This window comes from Idiotropiscis lumnitzeri, chromosome 11, assembly GCF_059441095.1.
Source record: "Idiotropiscis lumnitzeri isolate Australia: NSW breed Sydney's pygmy pipehorse chromosome 11, RoL_Ilum_1.0, whole genome shotgun sequence".
Lineage (NCBI taxonomy): Eukaryota > Metazoa > Chordata > Actinopteri > Syngnathiformes > Syngnathidae > Idiotropiscis > Idiotropiscis lumnitzeri.
In genome coordinates, this window is record NC_142401.1 from 11,702,066 (window position 1) to 11,721,534 (window position 19,469).

The following is a 19,469-nucleotide window of genomic DNA, read 5'->3' on the forward strand; positions in this document are numbered from 1 at the left end:
ACACAATATTAATCAAAATCCTGTGTTTCGACTAGTGGGGCTGCATAGAACATATTCTTGTTAGAAAAAAAATGGGATATGTATTCCCTTTTAAACCTCTAATCTATTCATTCTGCTGTACTGAAACTCCATATTCAAACGACACTATCGAGTGCACACCTCCACTAAAGACAAGCAATGCTAATTTAGGTCATTAACAAAATTGTACATGTTCATAGATGACAACCTTTTCATACTGTCTGTGTGCCTGAATTTTGTCAAAAACGTCTTTGGTCTCCTTTATACTTTTATTATGTTCTTAAATTAGCTGAACTAAAATGTCTTTCCTATGGTATAGCTTCAGAAATTCATCTTATTTCTTGCCTTTTCTCACTTCTCATCCACCCCCGCACTCTCCAGGGCCTTCTTGCATAATAGCACTTCAGCTTCCCTGGCCTTTGCCCCCTACAAGCAGGCAGTACAAACCACAAACTTAAAACCTTGACTTTTTTTTTTGCTTTTACAACTATTCCGACACACATTCATTGTTGTTCTCCTCTGAAACAGGTTTTCCTAAGCTTCAGGTACAAGCCAAGCCAAATTGGTTTCATGCATTTCTCTTCAACTGTGATCTCATTGTGTTGTCAACTGCTATGATATATTTTCGACAGTTTAAATACAGTTAAACCTTTTCAAAGGCTAAATTAAAAATCATTCTCAATCTGCTGTTGTGTGTTGACTGCAAAGCTAGTTTGCATTATATTATATTACATTCAATTCTATATTTTGTTGAATTAAATGAAGCGGCAGTGTAAGGCAGCTAACTGAACGAATACTCACGCAATCAGTCCCAGGTCACGTTAAAATAGCCAAAACAAATGTCAAAAGCTTTATGGTTTAGTCTGTAATGTATTTAGAGATGACACACAGATAATGGAGCAGGCTCCTCCCACCACCCACGAAAGCGCTGAAAAATGTCACAAGGTAATAATTGCCATGGGGATGGCGGAGCCTGGTGGATCTGGGGGCGAATTGACTGAGGTCCATCGTTGGGTTGTGAGGATTGCTGCGCTCCACCATCCTCCATTCTGGAACACAGAAGCTGCAACATCCTGTCTTTACATTTTTATCAATTTTTGCTCTTGACTGTGTTAACATGTGAGAGCCTCTTCTATATGTGGAACTCGTGTACGCGTAATGTACTGTGAAACAGGCCATTATACACCTTCCTCCTAAATGGCGTTCCCTGAAATTCAGTGGTGGGCCGTCAAGGCCTTCTCTGCTGGCCTAACATAATCAAGGAATTCTGATCATATTCTTCACATTGGTGTCATATATCCTAGTGTTGTAGTTTTAGTGAGAATTTTTATCCAATCAAAATTCACATAGCTCATGTTGTTGGGCAGATTTCAAAAAGGCTTTTCCCAAACACTTCGCAATGTAAAGGACTAGAACACAGTAAAAATGATGTTTTTATCTCCCAGTCGGCCTAGGAATTTCTCAGTGTGCTCCTGGTGGAAGTGGAGGCGGTGGTCAGAGGCAAGAGAGGTCTAGAATTGACCACTGGAAATGCGGAATGGATGATTTTTTACGATGACTAATTCTGCTTTTGATTTTACCTGCAACCAGGAGAAAGCATCAGTGTTCTTTTAAAAACATAGAAACTTTTTATTACAGCTGTAGCTCTCAATGAACTTTTAGCTGTGTATGTTCTACACACGTGCAAGACATTCTTTCATTTAAAAGACAAATTAAAAAAATAAAAAAAACTACTGTAAACGCGCCACATCATTCACAATTTGGGATATATATGATAAACAGCACTCTCATTTCTGGTTTTAGCGCTCTCATTCCAAAACAGTAGAATATCTGAGTGACCCTGTATCCACGTTAGCAAATTACCTGCTATTTCGATTACTTCTGCGTGTAGTTATCATATTCAAGGTTTATCGTGTACATAAAACCTGACGAGGCAAGTCAAAGAAACTACTATATACATTTCTCCTCCATGATGATCCTCTCCACGACTCGCAAAGAAGGCAGCGGCAGGTCAAAACATTCCAGGCTCCTTGCGATCAAATTCAAAACATGTACTTAATACTCACAGTTAAAAATTAAAAACCAAAATAAAAGTTGTGCAAAGCGGTACAGGACACACGAAGCACACTTACAAGTCTACCAAATACATAATTTCGCGAGTGAAATAATTGAACATAACCATACTGTGCAAATGCTGTAAATTTGTATTTCCTCAAGCAGATGACTTCTAGAATCATCTAAGAGTCCTAACACACCCTGCGTGCTGGTAGGAAATAAACATAAAAAGAGTCATCGGTAGCATTTCTATGAGAAGTGTGTCGGGCTGATTTGAAGAATTAGAGAAGCTTTTGTTATTGATGAAAGCCCAACTGTCAAACTCGAGACAAACAAAATAACACTACATTTGTACTACAGTGTGGAGTCTTCATTTGTGATTTCCAAAGGCAGAAGATCACAGCACAATAATTGTGTAATCCATCGAGACAAAGTTGGTGATCAAAGGCGAACAGCTCAGCTTGATATCTAGCTTGATACCAGCATTTCAAGATTTTCATTTCATTTTTAATTTACTGTACAGAGCTCAACGTTTAGCACAAATACAGACTTTTTTGCCCAAAAATGTAAATTAATTTATCCAATTTTTAAATCTTTTAAATCCACGTCTAACTAGTTTGTTTAAATATATCCGGATTTCCACACACTGTCAGAAACTGAGAGGAAAGCAGAGATGAGACAAAGTGCAATGCAATCGAGGGACCTACCCCGACTGGCCACATCATTAGGTACACCAGCACAAGTCAAAGACCCTGTAAAGGAAATTTAGAGATTTTTTTGAATGCATTATACTCATTTCAAGATAAGTCTGAGTCTAAACTATGTGGCACTCAATTGTGGCGCTATAGTGTTAAGATTTGAATTTTTAACCATTTCAGTTTTCCTGATTGTGCCGGAAACGGTGCTGCGTGTCCAGCATGAATGAAACTTGAGCGTCTAGTTTTGCATCAGCGATAAAGTGGCATAATTGTGATGTGCATTTAGCTAGCGAGCTATGCCTAGACACCCTCAAAATACATCATCTCTTTTTTTTTTACATTCTTATCTGTGGAGTGCCAAATTTAGAAGATATTTATTTTCACTTTACATGGATTTTGATGAGAACTCATTCAAGATTCCTGTTTTGATGGACATGCTCAACAAGGTATTTATTGATCAATATGCTTGTATTTTGGTTGGTGTTTGCAGTGGTGAAAAATGCACTGCATCATACTGGCAGCGTTTGAGGTAAGCAAAATACTAGACTAGGCGAAGGTCAGACTGTGGAAATCAAAACAACTTTCCTGATGTCTTCAAAGCAATTACAATATCGTAAAAAAAAAATAATTAAAAGAAAAAAAAAAAGAGTTAAGTGTCTGTATCTATGTGGTTATTTTTCGCCCGATCAGAATCGACAAACTCATAGGTGTCCTCTGCGATTTGCCCGGGTATACGAAAATCATCAGGTAGCGGATGTGCCGGCTCAGATGCTTGAGAATGAGCCAAGGGGCGGCAGACTTCCCCCTTCGGACTGGAGGTGCTTCGCGAGTTCTGAGGTTCTAAGTTGCAGCCGGTGCCCTGAAGAAACTGGAGGAAATTTTCCTCTATGGAGCCTTCGCGGCTGGGCAGCCGGTCCTCCACCTCGAGCCCCGCTCGATGAAACAGGCACGGCAGATGTTTGCCCAGCTCCTCCCGGATCTGTCTGTTGAGACAGCCGTAGAAAAAGGGGTTGGAGGTGAAGCAGAAGTAACCAATCCAGGTAACCGCCTCCTCCAGAGACGCCAATGCGGCCGGGGGCCTGGCAGCCAGGGCAGAATAGAGGTGGAAAGAAAAGTAGGGCAGCCAGCAGCACAGAAATTGACCGCCTACCGCCGCCAACACCGCTGCCGCCTTCCCTCCTCCAAATGGCCGCGCCGGCGTTTCCCTTCCGGTCCCAGTCCCCGTCCCAGAGCTGGTAACCATCGTGGACCGGCTACTGAGCGACTCCGATCTCTGGCGACGAGGTGTGTCTGTCCAAGTGGGTAAAGGTCCGTGGTGCATCGCAGCGACCCGAGCCACTTTGAACATGTTGCAGTACACAACGAAAATCACCAGCAGCGGACACAAGAAGTAAAGCAGCGTGAAGAGGACCATGAACGCCAAACGGTTCGAGCCGCCTCCCGTCCAGTGCAGTGAGCAACGCCTCTGACCTTGAGCGGGGGGAGATGGGACGCCCCCACCTCCCCCACCACCCTCCAGAAAGGGAGTCCTCACGCCTTGCAGGATCCAGGCGAGCAGCGGCAAAGCGGACATGGCCAAAGCTTTGACCCATATCCCCACTAGCACTGACGCGACCAGGCCAATGGTCATCTTCACCTCGTAGCGCATGGGATGTATGATATAATAATAGCGCTCCACGTTGATGACCGAGATGGAGAGGATGGCGGCGCTGACCAGGAACACGCTGAGGAAGAGGTAACTCCGGCACAGAGCCTCCCCGAAAAAGGCTCGACTGGACACCATGCCGAGGGGCATCAGCACCAAGGCCGCCAGCAGGTCCACCAAGCACAGGTGGAAGACAAAGGCAAACTTGTGGAGCTCCGGGACTTTGGCGATGACCGCCATGACGGCCACGTTGCCCACCACAGCGAGCAGATCCATGAACAGCATGGCCACCAGGGCTAGCCACTGGGACGGAGGCCAGCCCTCAGCCAGAGCGGAGGTAGACATGTTGGACAGGAGCTGCTTAGGTGGGTGGGAGGAGTTCCACGCTGGCTCCATTGAAGGGTGGGACGAGGCAGGCAGGCAGGGTCCGTCACTGGCCCCTCACCCATCCTTCACAACCAGGAAGTACAGCCAGGCTGGGGAATTAGGTAGAGAGCTGCACTGTAGTTGTGACGCTGGTCTGATGGTCGGGGGAGGTTTTCAACAATCTTTTTCATTTGCAAAATCCTCACTTCTGCCCTCAGTCACAAGCACCCCTGAAGAAAGAGAACACAATGAACTGTGAATTTCCTCTGTTCACTCTCCCTGGGATCATCCAAAGTCAATCCTCAGATGAACTACGACAAGAGAACTTTTTTTTAGAGACAGAATGGCAGAGAGAATAAATTACACAATCCCAGTTGAATCACACATTTTCATTTGTTTAACTTGCCCATAGGTACCCAAAAGGACATCACGTATCGCAGGAAACCAACTATATTGATGGCCCTGAAACAAGAAATTGAGAATGCATGTGTAGAAATCCCATTTCTACACTTTGGCCAACGTTACCCAAGCAGTTGTTCGCCGTGCACATAAATATCTGCTAGCTAATATCTGGTAGCTAATTACCCCCTCTTGTATTTGTGATGTATACGTACGTTCGTACGTATACATATATTACTATACGTAGTGCAGTTGTTCACAACCTACTGCTCACTAGAGTCACACAAATTAAAATTGTTAAATGATTCCTAATCACAACCGTACTTTGGCATGGTGGTCAAGGCAGAATATTTTGCTACATCTTATGTATTGGTTCTCATTATGCAGTGTCTGATGAAGTGTCTAAAAGAGTGCGTACTCTTATGTTTTGGATGGACTTTTCATTGCATGCCCATACAGATCAATCTACAAACTAAGTGAGTGCAAAGATGCAAAGGGATCTCCTGGTGTGTGGTAAAGAAAAAACTGGATGGTTTACGATTATAACACTGGGAATTAAATTAAGAATTAATCCCTGAGTGATTGCCTCCAGAAAGCATTATGTGTCTAAATCAAACAACAGGGTGCCCCAATTCAGATTTATCCTGCTGCCAGGTTTAGTCATGTCTTACCACCCACTCATTTCTATGTTAACCATTAATACATTACACCCCCTGTGTAAAGCAAAGCATTACAACTGTCATCATACATTTAGTTGATTCCTTTCTACCTCATCATTTTAATAAAAGAGTGGAAACAAACGAGAGTCGCAAATGAGGGGTGGAGGGTGGACAGAGAGCATGATGTACCTGATTAATAATGTTTCCTCACATTGCTGCTTTAGGTTTGAAGGATGAGAATGTGGTGCATCCCCCACTAAAGTATCGCCATGTACCTGCGATGAACGTGGCCCCCTTCGCTCGTCTTCCCGGCCCTTGTTCTGCTTTGTGCATCCTTGTTGACAGACGTGGTTCCATCCAAAAGATGCTGGTGGGAATGCGTGCAAAGACACCAGGCAGGCAGCCCACTCTTCTCTCTTCCACTTCTCTCCTCCTTCCCATGGTTGCAGGGAGGACCTCAGTGTCGTGTCTCCACTGGGTCCTAGTGTCTGTTGTGTTCATGTTGAACTGCAAGAACACAACACAGGTAGAATAAATACAAGCACTGTATGTGCGAGGGAGGTGAAATCAACTCACTTCGCAAAAAGACTGTGGTTTACCAGACGTGAACAATTCTTCGAGCTGTTAAATTCCATTCCTAGTTTAAGTTGACTGTCAAACTAAACATAAAACAAAGAGAATTACACATTTTGAATCAAAAAGTCAACTTGGCCGTTCTAAACATTGTAGATGGGCATTATATGTATATTATAACACTTATATACTTACTTTATATACTTACTTTTTAAAAAAAATGTTTAAATAACCCCCACCCCCGCCTCATCAATGATCGTTTTTCAAGCAGAATGTGGTTCCCACCCAGTGCCACTGGTTACAATATTGCAATTGGACACAACAATGAAAATTAATAAATGCTAAAAGGATTTTATGACTGAGAGGGTGCAGTGCATCGTCATCTTTGAAAAAGCAGAATATTTGAAACATGTAAAGTAGAGGGTTATGTTAACAGGAGTTTGTCCAGAATAGTTCTTTTATCTTAATCTCTCAAAGGGAGATTCAAATTGCACTCTAGTGTCGAAACCAGATCACGATACATAATAATGATAGCACTGTTGTTGTGTTGACTAATTGTGCTGTTCACATGCAGAATATGGAAAAAATGATTTGAATAATTCATTCAGTAATTCTATTTCTATACTTATTCAGCAGGAATATTTAAATAATTTTCTGAGAGTAGCGTTACGATATGCATGTTCAAATCCCTCATTTTTTCGGTATCCTTCATGTTTATTCATTCTTGTCATTCAGCGGTAATTTGACCGGTTTCATGGATCGGTGCGGCCTCCAGCACAAGATTTATTGAGAAGGTGAGGGAAGTAGTGAGGCCAGCCTTCAGCCTCCATCATCTTAGCTTCTCAAAGTGGGGCTCCTGTTGCCACGGTGATCCTTTTAATATACAGTCCATCTCATTGCTGTCTACGGAGGGACAATGAAATCTGGGCGATTATGGAAACAACTAGACTCCTATCAACTCCTTTTTTTCTTTTTCTCAATTTGCATTTGTAAGGTTGGCCAACCACTTGCATTTAATGCCAATCACCTCGCATCTCTTTAAACGTTCATGTACCGCCTCACAAGCACTGACTGATTCATTTAAATTACTCAGCTCTTCTGGTTCAAGTATTAAAGATAAAGATAAAGATAAGGATGTCCTTTATTAGTCCCACAATGGGGAAATTTGAAGTGTTACAGCAGCAAATTATTGTTTTTACTACTACATCCTTCCTTTAAGTAATTGCTGTTATATCACAGCATTGTCATGAAAGTGTTTGTTTCTCTCAGTTAAAGATTTTTTTTACAGCATTTTGCTTCCCAAAAAAAAATTCAGACTTTTGATTTGCCAAGGTAAAAAAAAAAAATTGGATAGGTGAGTTTTTCACCAACGCCGACCACCATTTATGTTGACGTCTACTGTATAACAGTAAGGCAGATGAAAAGATATTTTGTGTGGATAGTTTTTAGCAGTGTGGAAATTGTGCTAGACATATTTAGTGACTAATCCAAAACATGTAATAACAACATTATTAATTGAGAACTGCGGAAGGAATTATTCAACAAGCAAAATTTGTTCTATAGTTTGCTAAGCCAGCAATTTCTTGACCAGTGCCAAAAGCAGTTAGAGCACTGTTCATTTTTTTTTTGCTGTATTTACAGTTTGTGCATTGATAAACATATGACACGGTGTAAAATGACCAATCAGTCATGCAAGTAACTCCACAGACACACACACGCACAAACGCAGCTCAGACAGCAAACACACAACATGCAACATTAGAGAGGAATGTCATTACAATGGTTGTCATGGTACCAAGATGGCAGGTAATGAGGCGGCGTCAACATCCTGAGCGTGCTTGTTTAAATATAGTACTTTAAACGAGAGTGCATATGCACGCGTGAGTGCCTTTCTTTCTTCGTCTGTGTTAAGGCATTTGGACTCAGATTTGAAGTTCAATCAATGCTTTGTGGAAAAATGTGGCTCAAAAGTCAAACACAAGGTAAGCGTTCACAGCATTATCAGGCATGACGCAAAACATCGTGTGAGACTCAGCAAGCATCTAAAAAGTAGTGATGGGCAAGTTTTTGTGCTCATGAGCCACAATTGATTTTTAATATGGACAGATGGGAAATGTAATTTGTAGATGGAAAATTGGTGTAAAGTACTTCATTTTATTGCAGTAAAAAAAGCAATTCATTCTCACTTTTAAAAATATAATTACTGTTTAAAGGCTGGACAGGTTATTTACTCATCAACAGAAAATTTTAATTAGAGAAGGCTTTGTGTGTCCCAAAGCATATTTTTTATGCTGATTTGAAATATGTCTATGTACATTTTTTTTTCTAGCACCTAAGGTTTTTGATATATTTTTATTTTTTGGTTTTAAGTTTGTCCTATTAAAGCTTGGTTGTTCATCTATGTCTATATAAGGGGGTTCCCTGCCTACTGCTATAGCTGGGATAGGATCCAGCATGCCTGCAACCGTTGTGAGGATGAGTGGCTTGGATAATGGATCCATACATGGATACATCATAATAATATTTATTATTATTATAATTATAATAATAATAATAATTATTATTATTATTGTTATTATTGAAAACTGATTTGCTATAGGAAAAATATTTGGACTCTTAAGGAATCAGTGCAAAAAAAAAAGTTTACTTGCATCTTACAGAGAATAATTCAATGTATATATAAAGTGGTTTATTTTTCCGAATATTTTTATTTGGGCCTATTCTGTTGAATACAAAGTTATTGCTCTGTTGTAACACATGAACATTGAACCTTTGGCTATCTATTGGAAAAACACTGAATTGCCATAGATCGATAAACAAATTATTTGTCGTAATTATTATAATTTCCAGAGCAATTAAGTGAAATTAGATATTTTCCCACAATGGTTGGGATTCACTGCACTAGGCAACCGCTGCTCCCAATATTAGCAGCACAATTAATTCAATATAATGGTATGCACTTTTTAATTTGACCCAGCAAGCTATGTACGATACGCGTGAGTATGTGCGTGTGCGCGTGTGTCCGCACGTGAGCGAGTGCGAGGCGTGCACTCTTGACTCATGACAAAAATAGCAGATTCCTCACTCGCCTGGCAGCACCTATCATTGCCACCACAAATACAATGGTTTCCTTAGCAACCGTGAAAATAGACTCCACGTTCACACTCAGAAATAGCAAAAGGATGCCGCTCGAACCCCAAAGTGCCGCCACTGTCAATTACAACGAGCAGCACCGATATCAGCTGCACTCACGTGTGGGCTCATGCCATTGCATTTAACCAAACGGATTTATTGACGCCTACACAAACAAACAGTCAGCCCCGATGAAAAGTGCCCTGAGTGGGAAAGTATTGACATGCTTTTATTGCGTGACAACATCACTGGGTGGGGGGGGGGGGGGGGGGGGGGGGAATGACACCTCGCAGGATGGATGGGGGTGATTTGATAAATGTGATACACTCGCACACATGAGCAGGAGGCGTGTTCCTTGCTAAGGTGTGTTATGTTAACATTTGCTGGTGTGAACTCTGAAGTTGCTGAAGATTAAGAGTAGATAAATGAATGTTGCCTTGGAGACTCTCCAGTTTGAAGGTTTGTAATGCAGCGAAATAAAATAAGATGTCACAAGTGACGCTTGGTGCCCAGTTTATAACATGACAATCTATATTTTTTCCGCATTTTTTGCATTTTCTTTTAAAAAAAAAAATAAATAAATAAATAAAAAAATAAAAAAAATAAAATATATATATATATATATATATATATATATATATATATATATAAATTTTGTAAGGTGAGCCTGAGAATCATGAAAGGCACCTGAAACGAAAATGTATTTGGTGAAAGAAAACACCAAGCCTTCCGAACTACGCCACATGGGGGCAGTGTTTCCTCCATCTTGTACATAGAGCAGTGTACAGATCAATAATACTGTTGTAATGTTAATGAGCGATAAGGTATTTAGAAAAACTATCACTATATAAGTGTCCCATTATTCATGTAAATTAAGGCAATAACGATCAGTTTTTATCGACTGTGTCTGAGAGGTAAATATTGCGGTTGTGGTTTACAGTAGTGTAGAATTGTACTGCAGCGTACCTCTGATGTACTTAAAGTCACCAGAAATTTAGAAACACCTCCCAGTATGATGCAATACACTCCTGAACACAGAACCTAAATTGGTGAGTGGCAAAAAGATGAAGACAACAGCAGGGATCTTCCAAGTTGTGAGTGCTTCTTCCAGAGAGAAGCCTTGACAACAGGACGTCGTTTGATATTACTTTAACCCGCTTGGACCAGCTCGTTTATAATTCACAAGAGGAGCATAAATCTCCTGACGATGCAATGTCCTTCTGCAAGGCCGCTGACTAAATTCACTCAGCCATGCAGTAGAACACACTAGAGTACATCTTTAAATCACAACCATAGATAAAAAATGATGCACATACAAAAATGAGCCACAGTTTTTAAAACAAAAATGATTTAGCAGAGTCGTATTTGTTTAAGTGTGACTGTGGAGCCATAATCACTCTCCTGTTTAGCGACGGCAATTATACCTTCCATGGCAAGTGGAAGAAGGATCAATGCCCTGATGCTAATACATTCCATTTTTAATGGTGGGCGGTGCATCACCTTGAACACACTTGAGTCCATTTGCAATATAACACAAAGTGCATGAGAACAGTTACCATCCTGGCTGTCACGCACAACAAATGCAGCAAAGATTAAATTCATGTTAACAAGTGCGTGGGTGCAGAGTTAGTCACATTTCTGCCTTTACAGGGTTCCACACAACCATGGGAATGGAAACTTTGGTGCTGAATTTACTTTGGAATATGTTATTTAGAATAAAATTACAATTAATTAAACAAGGAATTGATTTAAAGATGTTGGTCTGTCAAGAATAGAGGCAAGAAACTTGCCATGGTTAGCTTATATTATACTCTGCGTTAGAGCGGTGTGATGAAGGCCATAATGTTTTTTAAGTAGGAAATGAAATTAAATTGGGGACAGAACGACATCTTGTTTTGACAATTTTGCAATGTCACTTAGTGACTCCTGGGCAATCATATGCTTACGAAAAACCACGAATTCTAAATCATCAAATGCCGACTGCAGAGAAAGCTTTAAGTTGAACACAAATAGTGTTAAGTCTGCTTCAATATGTTAACATCCTCCAAATGCTTGAAACACATCTTGATCTACTAATTTACAGGCTTGCCTCGCTACATCTTGCATTCCATCCAATACTGTCATGATGAGACTTTCCTTCATTCTAATTACCGTGGGGCATTAGGGGTCGGCAGTCATTCATGTGGTTACGTTGTCACATTAACAACCGCTCTGGTTCTGGCTGGCGACGGGCAAAAAAATATCTCCTTGGTGCTCTAACAGTTGCCTTTGAGTTCAACCTTGGTATTGCTCGACGCACTTTAACAAGCTCAGCAGCATTTCAACGTCACATCAGTTTATGTGAGATGCTGCGGTGATAGCTTCTGTCAAGGTCGTGTGTTCACTTGAACTAAACCAATCCGCTCAAAATCCACAGCAAGCCAGTGAGAGGGTTAGGAAAACAACCTTGCATTTAAAAATAAAAAACACAAAAGAGACAACATTGTTGCACTGCTGGATCTCGGACTGCCCGGCGGCGCCCCAGTGCAAGCAGACTGTAACATCCATCCAATACATTTCCAATACAGTTTGACCTCATTAGAGTCTCAGGTGAGCTGTAGCTAGCTTATTTCAGCTAATGTAGTACGACATAACCAGCAAATATCGCCACAAGCATGCAAATTGCACAAATGAATGCCAGTATCCAGATTAGAAGCCGCATCTTTCAACTGCGAGTCAGACGTGCTAACCACTACACTACAATTCTGCCATTTTCCGTTACATGCCCCCTTAAGAGCACCTGGAACAGACCAGTTTCATTCCCATTCAACGAGCACACTGATCCATCCCACACAGCTGCATGCACATCACGTCCTGCAACGACTGCTGCAGTGCACACGCACGTGCACTTGGCTTGTCCTTCACCACAGAAAAGATGAGCCAAGAGGAAGGTCTTCATTATTACACTGACATCATTGCCTGCAACATAATGACAGTGCAAGACTATTTAGCACCCCCCCCCCATGTTTTTTTTTTTGCTTTGAAGAAAACGGCACCAAGCAGTTCAATAATCAATTCCTCTACCTTGTAGCACTGACGCTCACAGGAAATAGATTTGAGAGGATCCTCGGTTTAAGACAGAGTTCTGTTCCTATACGGTGTAGTAACCTGAAATGAGATTCTGTCATTTGGAATTTGCTGTAATCCAGAAATTCTGGAAAGAAATTTACCCTTAATTGGTCCGATCTATCTATGCCTGGCAGAACAATGAAAAGCTCTTCCACTATAATACCACGTATTATTATTTCAGTATGCAAACATTTTGTGACAATTTTTCCAGGTGGTGTGCCGTGAAATTTTTCTAATGTCAAATATTTGCCTTTGATGAAAACATCACTGAAGGTATTTTGAGAAAATTTGTTATTTTAGGAGTTTGCATTAAATTGGCTGAGACGGACAGGCATTCCGTCCTAGATGCGGAACACTCTGGCAGTTTGTTTTTTTGTTTTTTTAAAAAAGGACAGAGAAAGTAAAGACGGAAGTGGGTTTTCGTCCATCATCCCTAAAACGCTTTAAAAGGCAGAGATCGGACGGGAATGGAGGACAACTATTTTTATGAATAAGGATGGAGGGACAATGGTGTAAGGGTGCCCAGGTCGCGGACAGAGGGTGGACTGTCAACATCGGGTGAAATGCACATCTCTGCAAATTGGAAGTCTTTGGCATATCAGGAGCCAGGAAGGAATGCCAAGTTTAAAAAAAGTTGGTGACCTTTGGTCTAGTTAGTGTAGTTAAGTTTTCAAACACTAGTTGAGTGTGGCATTGATTAAATCATTTACGTTGCAGTATCTGATCAACAAAACCTGCAATAAATACTGAACACGTGCATAAAAATTAACAATACTGTACAATAATTACAATACAATAATTATATTGTTTTAAGATGAAACAATAGTTGATGCCCTCTTGATTTTAAATGTGATGTGTTTGTGAACATACGCTGACTGAGAGGGAGCTTTATATTTCCTGAACACAAGTTCTGCGCAAAACTACGAAAGCCCAATACGCTTAAGTACAGAATAATTGTGTCTTAGAAACACTTTTAGGTCATAAATTTGAAACAAGAAAATCAAAAACAGGAAACAACGGCGGCAAAACAGCGACACGAAATACGACCCGAGCGTTGTTTTTCGCAGCTATTTGAAGTCAAAATCAATTGGTAAGATTCATGGTTTTGTCTTCAATTAACGCCACGTGCTGTGAGCGAGGGCAAGGAAGAGAGAGAAAGAAAGCGAGAACTGCGCGGTGACGTGACACCCATTGCATCAACTGTATCACATGGTGCCTTCGCTCTTCAGCGATAAAGACTGCCGCGCGGTGCTCCTCACTCTTTTGTGATGTACTCGTTGCAGGAGACAGGAAGAGAAACACCGGTCGATCCCGTCCAGGAGCGGCTCGCAAGAGATTGGACCCAAGACGAAGAGCCAGGACTTTATTTTGATCAGTTTGCTGCAAAGAACCAACACATGGTTAACCCCGTGCCTGCGGAACATGTTTTTTTCTCCTTTATAAAAAAGGAGAAAGAGCGAATGACAGGATAAAGGTAAACGGACAGAAGCATGTGATTATTATTATTTATTAAGTAAAATAAACGCAGTTTTTTGTTCAGCCGAATTTCCAGAACTTTTGAGCTATGCAATATACACCCCCAGATTTTGCTGCAAACCTGACTGCATTTTGCATTATACATCGTGCATTTTATCACCCGTGACCAGCTTTTCATGACAACAACTCTGACTAAAAGCATATAAAAGACAGGATTTATTGTCATTTGTAAATGCAGGTATAGAGCAAGAAACGTTGAAATGTTGGTGCATTTTATAAAACGTTAAAAGCAAAGTTTAAATACGATATTAGGGGTGCCAATATAGCATTTTGTGAGACATTTATCCACACAGTATTCTTATTTTGTGACTGGGCAGCAAGGCGAACTCGTGGTTGACACGTCTGCCTCACAGCCCGTAAATTCCGGGGTTTGAATCTCAGCTCATCTTGCATGTCATAGAAGACTGTAGATTGCGTATATCGTAGATGTGAATGTTTTTTTTTTTCGTCCATATATCACCTATACGTCCCCATTGAGAACACGCACGATAAAATGGATTAGATGAGAGAGATGTAACATGCAGGATAAAGAGCAGTGCTGGATGAAATTTCAGTGCACTTCATGAAATGTTGATAGCAAATTCTTAAAGGGGAAGTCAACCCCAAAAATGTTTTATAAGAAAAATGTCTGATGCAGGTCCACTAGTCTAAACATGGTATTCTGATTAATTTTGCATTCGTGGAATATGACCCACACATTTTTCTGTATCTCAGTGGGCGTCCATTTTGTCACTTCTGCCGACTGAAAACAAAAAAGTTGGTCAGGGCTCAGGTAACGACCAATCATGGCTTCGCTTTAGAAAACAAGTGAGCTGTGATTGTTGTTAGCACCTGCGATATCATTTTCAGATCGTAACTCATATTGCACGTTATATTAATTAATTATTTTTATTAATCAGAATGCCGTGTTTGGACTAGTGAAGGCGCATTGAACACATTGCAAATATCTTTTGGGGGTTGACTTTTTTAATAACAAACGAAACTTAACAGGAGTGGCACTAGTGTCGCTGTAGCAATGGATGCACTTTTGTCTTGAAATGAAATTTGCTCATCAGTAATTATCACAACATGTAGAGGTGTGTGCACGAGTCCTAAATTAGAAATTAAACGCATAATCGTCAGTAAATAATCTGGATTATCTCCACAGGTCCGTGATTCTGAAGACTGCTGACACAATGGAGAGATTGCACATACGTGATCGGTCGGTGTTGAGGAGGAGCATCTTTCTCTTGGTTGGGCCTCTACTTTGGTCGCTGCACACCAGTGGACAGCTCGTGGGAGGTCCGCTGAACTGCCAAAAGACGTGCGTGTGCGCCAGCAACATCATCAGCTGTTCCAAAGGAAATCTCACCAACCCCCCGATTCATCTTCCGAAGTACACATCGGTGCTGGATCTCAGCTTCAATTCCATCAGCAGACTGCGAGCCGAGTGGACGCCCATCGTGCTGAGTCGACTCCACACGCTGCTGCTCAGCCACAATGGGCTCTCCTTCCTGTCATCGGAGGCGTTTGTGTATGTGACGAGGCTGCGTTACCTGGACTTGTCTTCCAACCAGCTCCGCCAGCTGGATGAGTACATGTTCGAGCCGCTGGAGAACTTGGAGGTGCTGCTGCTCTATAAGAACAGCATTTCGCAGATAGATCGCTCCGCTGCTTTCTCGGGTCTGGTCAACCTTCAGAAGCTTTACCTGAGCCAAAATCTGATCTCTCGCTTTCCCTTGGAGCTGGTGAAGGAGCGAAGCCGCATTGAGACGCTCACACTGTTGGACGTCTCCTCCAACCGGATCAAATCGCTAACATTCCATGAGCTTCAAGCTCTGCCCGCGTGGATCAAAAACGGTCTGTACTTCCACAACAACCCCCTCCCGTGCAGCTGTGATCTTTTCAACGTGGTTGCACGCTGGCACCTCAAAGATCTCAGCTCCGTCGTGGACTTTAAGGAGGAACACACCTGCATCCTTGCGGGACAACCCAAACGAAAAGTGGCCACCCTCGAACTGGACAAAGCTTATTTGAACTGCAGCGAGGTCAAGATAATGGACAGGCAAGCCTATTTGGAGCAGTTTGTGGTGTTGGATTGCGACACCAAGCAGAGAGACATGGTGAAGACCTGGACCCTGCCAGGAAACCTCACCGTGTCGACAGCAAACAAAAGCGCAATGATACTTCCAGATGGAAACCTTCAGCTGGGACCTCTGAAGGCGGACGACTCAGGCGTGTACACCTGCTACGCCACCAGAGACAACCTAAACCAGACACTCTGCTTCACCGTCGTGGTCTTTAACACCACCACAAATGCCGGCTTGGAGAACCTGAAGACGGCGTACACCACCCTCATCGCATGCCTGATCAGCATCGTGATGGTTTTCGTCTATCTCTACCTCACACCTTGCCGCTGCGCCTGTTGTCCAGGTCAGGAGAAGAACGACCCAATGGGAAGCCTTCACTCCTCCACCATCAGCAACCCCCAAACCCACCAAGAGACCGAATCAGAAAGAGGAAATGAGGGCGGCAGACACTTCCCATACGACACCAAGGACCCGTTGGAGCAGAACGGGAGGTTGAACCCAAAAGAAGAAGATTGGAAGGGGGGACACAAAAAGAGAAAGACGTCTGTCAGCTCGGTGAGCTCAGACACGCCCATGATGGTGTGAAGATTTTTTGCATGAGAGAGTCTACAAAACCACTGCGCATGTCTTTGACGCAAGATTCCCAAATACCCAACATGGAAGCGCTTGGAGTTGATCAATTTGTTCATGTTTCGAGAGCGATGCTACTGTATATTCCAGTCAACTTGACCAAGATCTCCTGCTTCACCGAGCTGTTAATGGCATCCCGGAAGCTTTCTTTGCTCTGGGGACACAAATGAGAGGACCTGAAAGGTTCTGGGCATTAATGCCCAACCCTGAGTAAACCAGATCGCCACAATAACATTAGTGCGGTCAACACACAAGCAGCAAGGGGTCACATTGGACAACAGATTAGTAAAACTGACTCAAATAATCACTTAGAATAAAAATGTAGTACTAAAGAGTAACAATGCCCGGGAAAAAAAACAAAAAAAACATTACAACAATATCTAGCGTTATAGGTGTATATAAATAAATTCCGACAATTCACATATGCCAGAAAAAAAGTTGTAGCATTGAATGTTTTCTTCTATTAATTTGCATACTTGCACTTGCCATTAGGACTACACTGAAAAGGAAAAAAAAATACTAATTGAGAATAAAATATGAATAGAGAGATAGTGACCGTTGATGCTTATCAGTTGCTTTTAGGTTTACCGTCTTTTTTTATTTTCCTTGTGACAATGTATATGGGCGGCACGATGGCCTCACAGTGCAGAGGCGCAGGGTTCGATTCCGGCTTCGGCCTACCTGTGTAGAGTTTGCATGTTCTCTCCATGCCTGCGTGGGTTTTCCTCCCACATTCCAAAAACAGGTTAATGAAACACTCCAAATTGTCCCTAAGAGTGATTGTGGGTGTGGGTGCTTTGTCTATATGTGCCCTGTGATTGGCTGGCAACCAGTTCAGGGTGGACCATGCCTACTGCCTGACCCTTGTGAGGATAAGCGGAACGGAAAATGGCTGGATGGACAATTTATATGACATAATACAATTTAGGTACTTTTTTTCAGTGTGGCCCTTAATACTCCTTTGTAGCATTTCAACATTCATGGTTCTTATTTCTAAAAGTGAGTTGAATTCTCACGCACCACCAAGCACTAAGAATGTTTTAATACACATAATGTAGCAACCATATAGTAAAGGTCTAAATAAATCTACTGAATGTATGCTGTTTGAGAATTCCGTGTTTCCGTGTTATCATGTGTCAACATTATGAGACAAAAGACAACATAATGTAAATATCAATTACCGATGGTCGGCATTCCAATCCTGAGAATACCATTCTAGTTTTACTAGAGCCATGAAATGCTATACGCTAAAAAGATGACATCATCAGCTCTCTTTAATGCTGATTTAATGCCTGCGATATTATGCGACCTTGTGGCTAAGGCTAGAGGTTCTATGGCGGCTCGTATAAATAGAAGCAGTGGCTGGGGGCAGGGTTGGCAAGTAGCACGTCGAATATTTAAGAGGTCACTGGTAATATTCTTGTCGAAGAGCTCAGCGCAGAGATGTTTCATCTCCAAACATCATTGCTGTTCACTCCCACTTATGTGCAAAAACTATAAGGCATGAAATGATTGTTTATGACCATTTTCCATCACAGGAAGAATAAATTCAATGAAAACATTGATTCCTTTGGTTGCCTTTTAATGTTTTTTGTTACTGATGTAGGACGGCAGTTCTGTAAAAAAAAATGTTTGTGTCTTTTGTATACTGCAAATGTTTCTGTTGATTATTTTCACGATATTGACAAAAGTCATCATAGTTTATTCAGCTCAAGACCCATGTGAGAAATGTGGTCCCTACTCTTACGCTGCTAAATTTACTAAATTACATCCTGAATGACTCACCATTGTGAAGCTGACTTCTTCATTATTGCGAGACATCTCTTGACAATTGTATGAAAAGAGTGTAAAAAGTGTCCTTTTCTGTTCCCGCAGCGCGAGAAGCAAGGTCCATTAATACATAATAGTGAGTTTGATATGGAAGAAAACCATGAAACACTTTCAGGGCCAAGTCCACTTTGAGGTCCAATATCTCGAACCTCTTAAGATAAGAGCATTATGTGACAGGAATTGGAAATGGAGAGAAATCTGTTCTTCCTTGACCTTGTGAAAGAGGGAAACGCAAATCATACACAACCGGGTTGTGTAAGTGGGGAGGTTGCGCCTTCACAGCGATGTTCTTGGGCAGGAAATGTCGAATGCTTAGGCTCTTTGTGAGCAAGCGCGCTCTCATGGTGAGAAATCCCTGAGTTGTCCTGGCATAACTCTCGCTTCTTCTCACACGCTGATCAAAGCAAACGTAACTAGATCTTTTTAATGTGTGTAATGTAGATTTTGTGACACCTGTCCTGGAACTTTCCTGACACACCCGCGGAAAAGAGAACAACTAACTCTCCGCACACCCATTTTCTATTCCTGTATGCCCCAACTGAGCATTATGTAAAACCAATGACGACAGATTTACAAACAAGTTCAAAACAACAACAAAAAAGCATCATGTTCCACAGCAGAGCTGACCTGACGTGTGTGTATATCAGACTTCAATCTGCTAAGTGGCAGAGACGCCTGCTGGCTCATGTTACTCTATTACACTAATCCAGACGGTCTTGATTACTTGAGAGTGAAACCGGAGAGCACGCAG

The 19,469-nt window shown here is 41.8% G+C and overlaps 2 protein-coding genes across 3 annotated transcripts; one reads left to right on the plus strand and one right to left on the minus strand.

The window, feature by feature from the left end:
- Positions 1-2,625: 2,625 nt before the first annotated feature.
- Positions 2,626-6,247, minus strand: LOC148327454 (G protein-coupled receptor 61-like). 2 transcript variants are annotated; one of them, XM_088309414.1, is made up of 2 exons: positions 6,116-6,247; positions 2,626-5,012 (listed from the first exon to the last, which is right to left on the minus strand). In XM_088309414.1, the coding sequence occupies exon 2, from the start codon at positions 4,810-4,812 to the stop codon at positions 3,421-3,423; it is 1,392 nt and encodes a 463-aa protein (XP_088165540.1). In that variant the 5' UTR covers positions 4,813-5,012; positions 6,116-6,247; the 3' UTR covers positions 2,626-3,420. The 2 variants fall into 2 exon arrangements, with proteins under 2 accessions (XP_088165540.1, XP_088165541.1); XM_088309415.1 differs by having other exon boundaries at positions 6,030-6,247.
- Positions 6,248-13,843: 7,596 nt separating this feature from the next.
- On the plus strand, positions 13,844-18,449 carry LOC148327455 (amphoterin-induced protein 1-like). Its single transcript, XM_088307921.1, has 2 exons — positions 13,844-14,127; positions 15,337-18,449. Exon 2 carries the CDS (start codon positions 15,365-15,367, stop codon positions 16,841-16,843), a length of 1,479 nt encoding a protein of 492 aa, XP_088164047.1. The 5' UTR covers positions 13,844-14,127; positions 15,337-15,364; the 3' UTR covers positions 16,844-18,449.
- Positions 18,450-19,469: the final 1,020 nt, after the last annotated feature.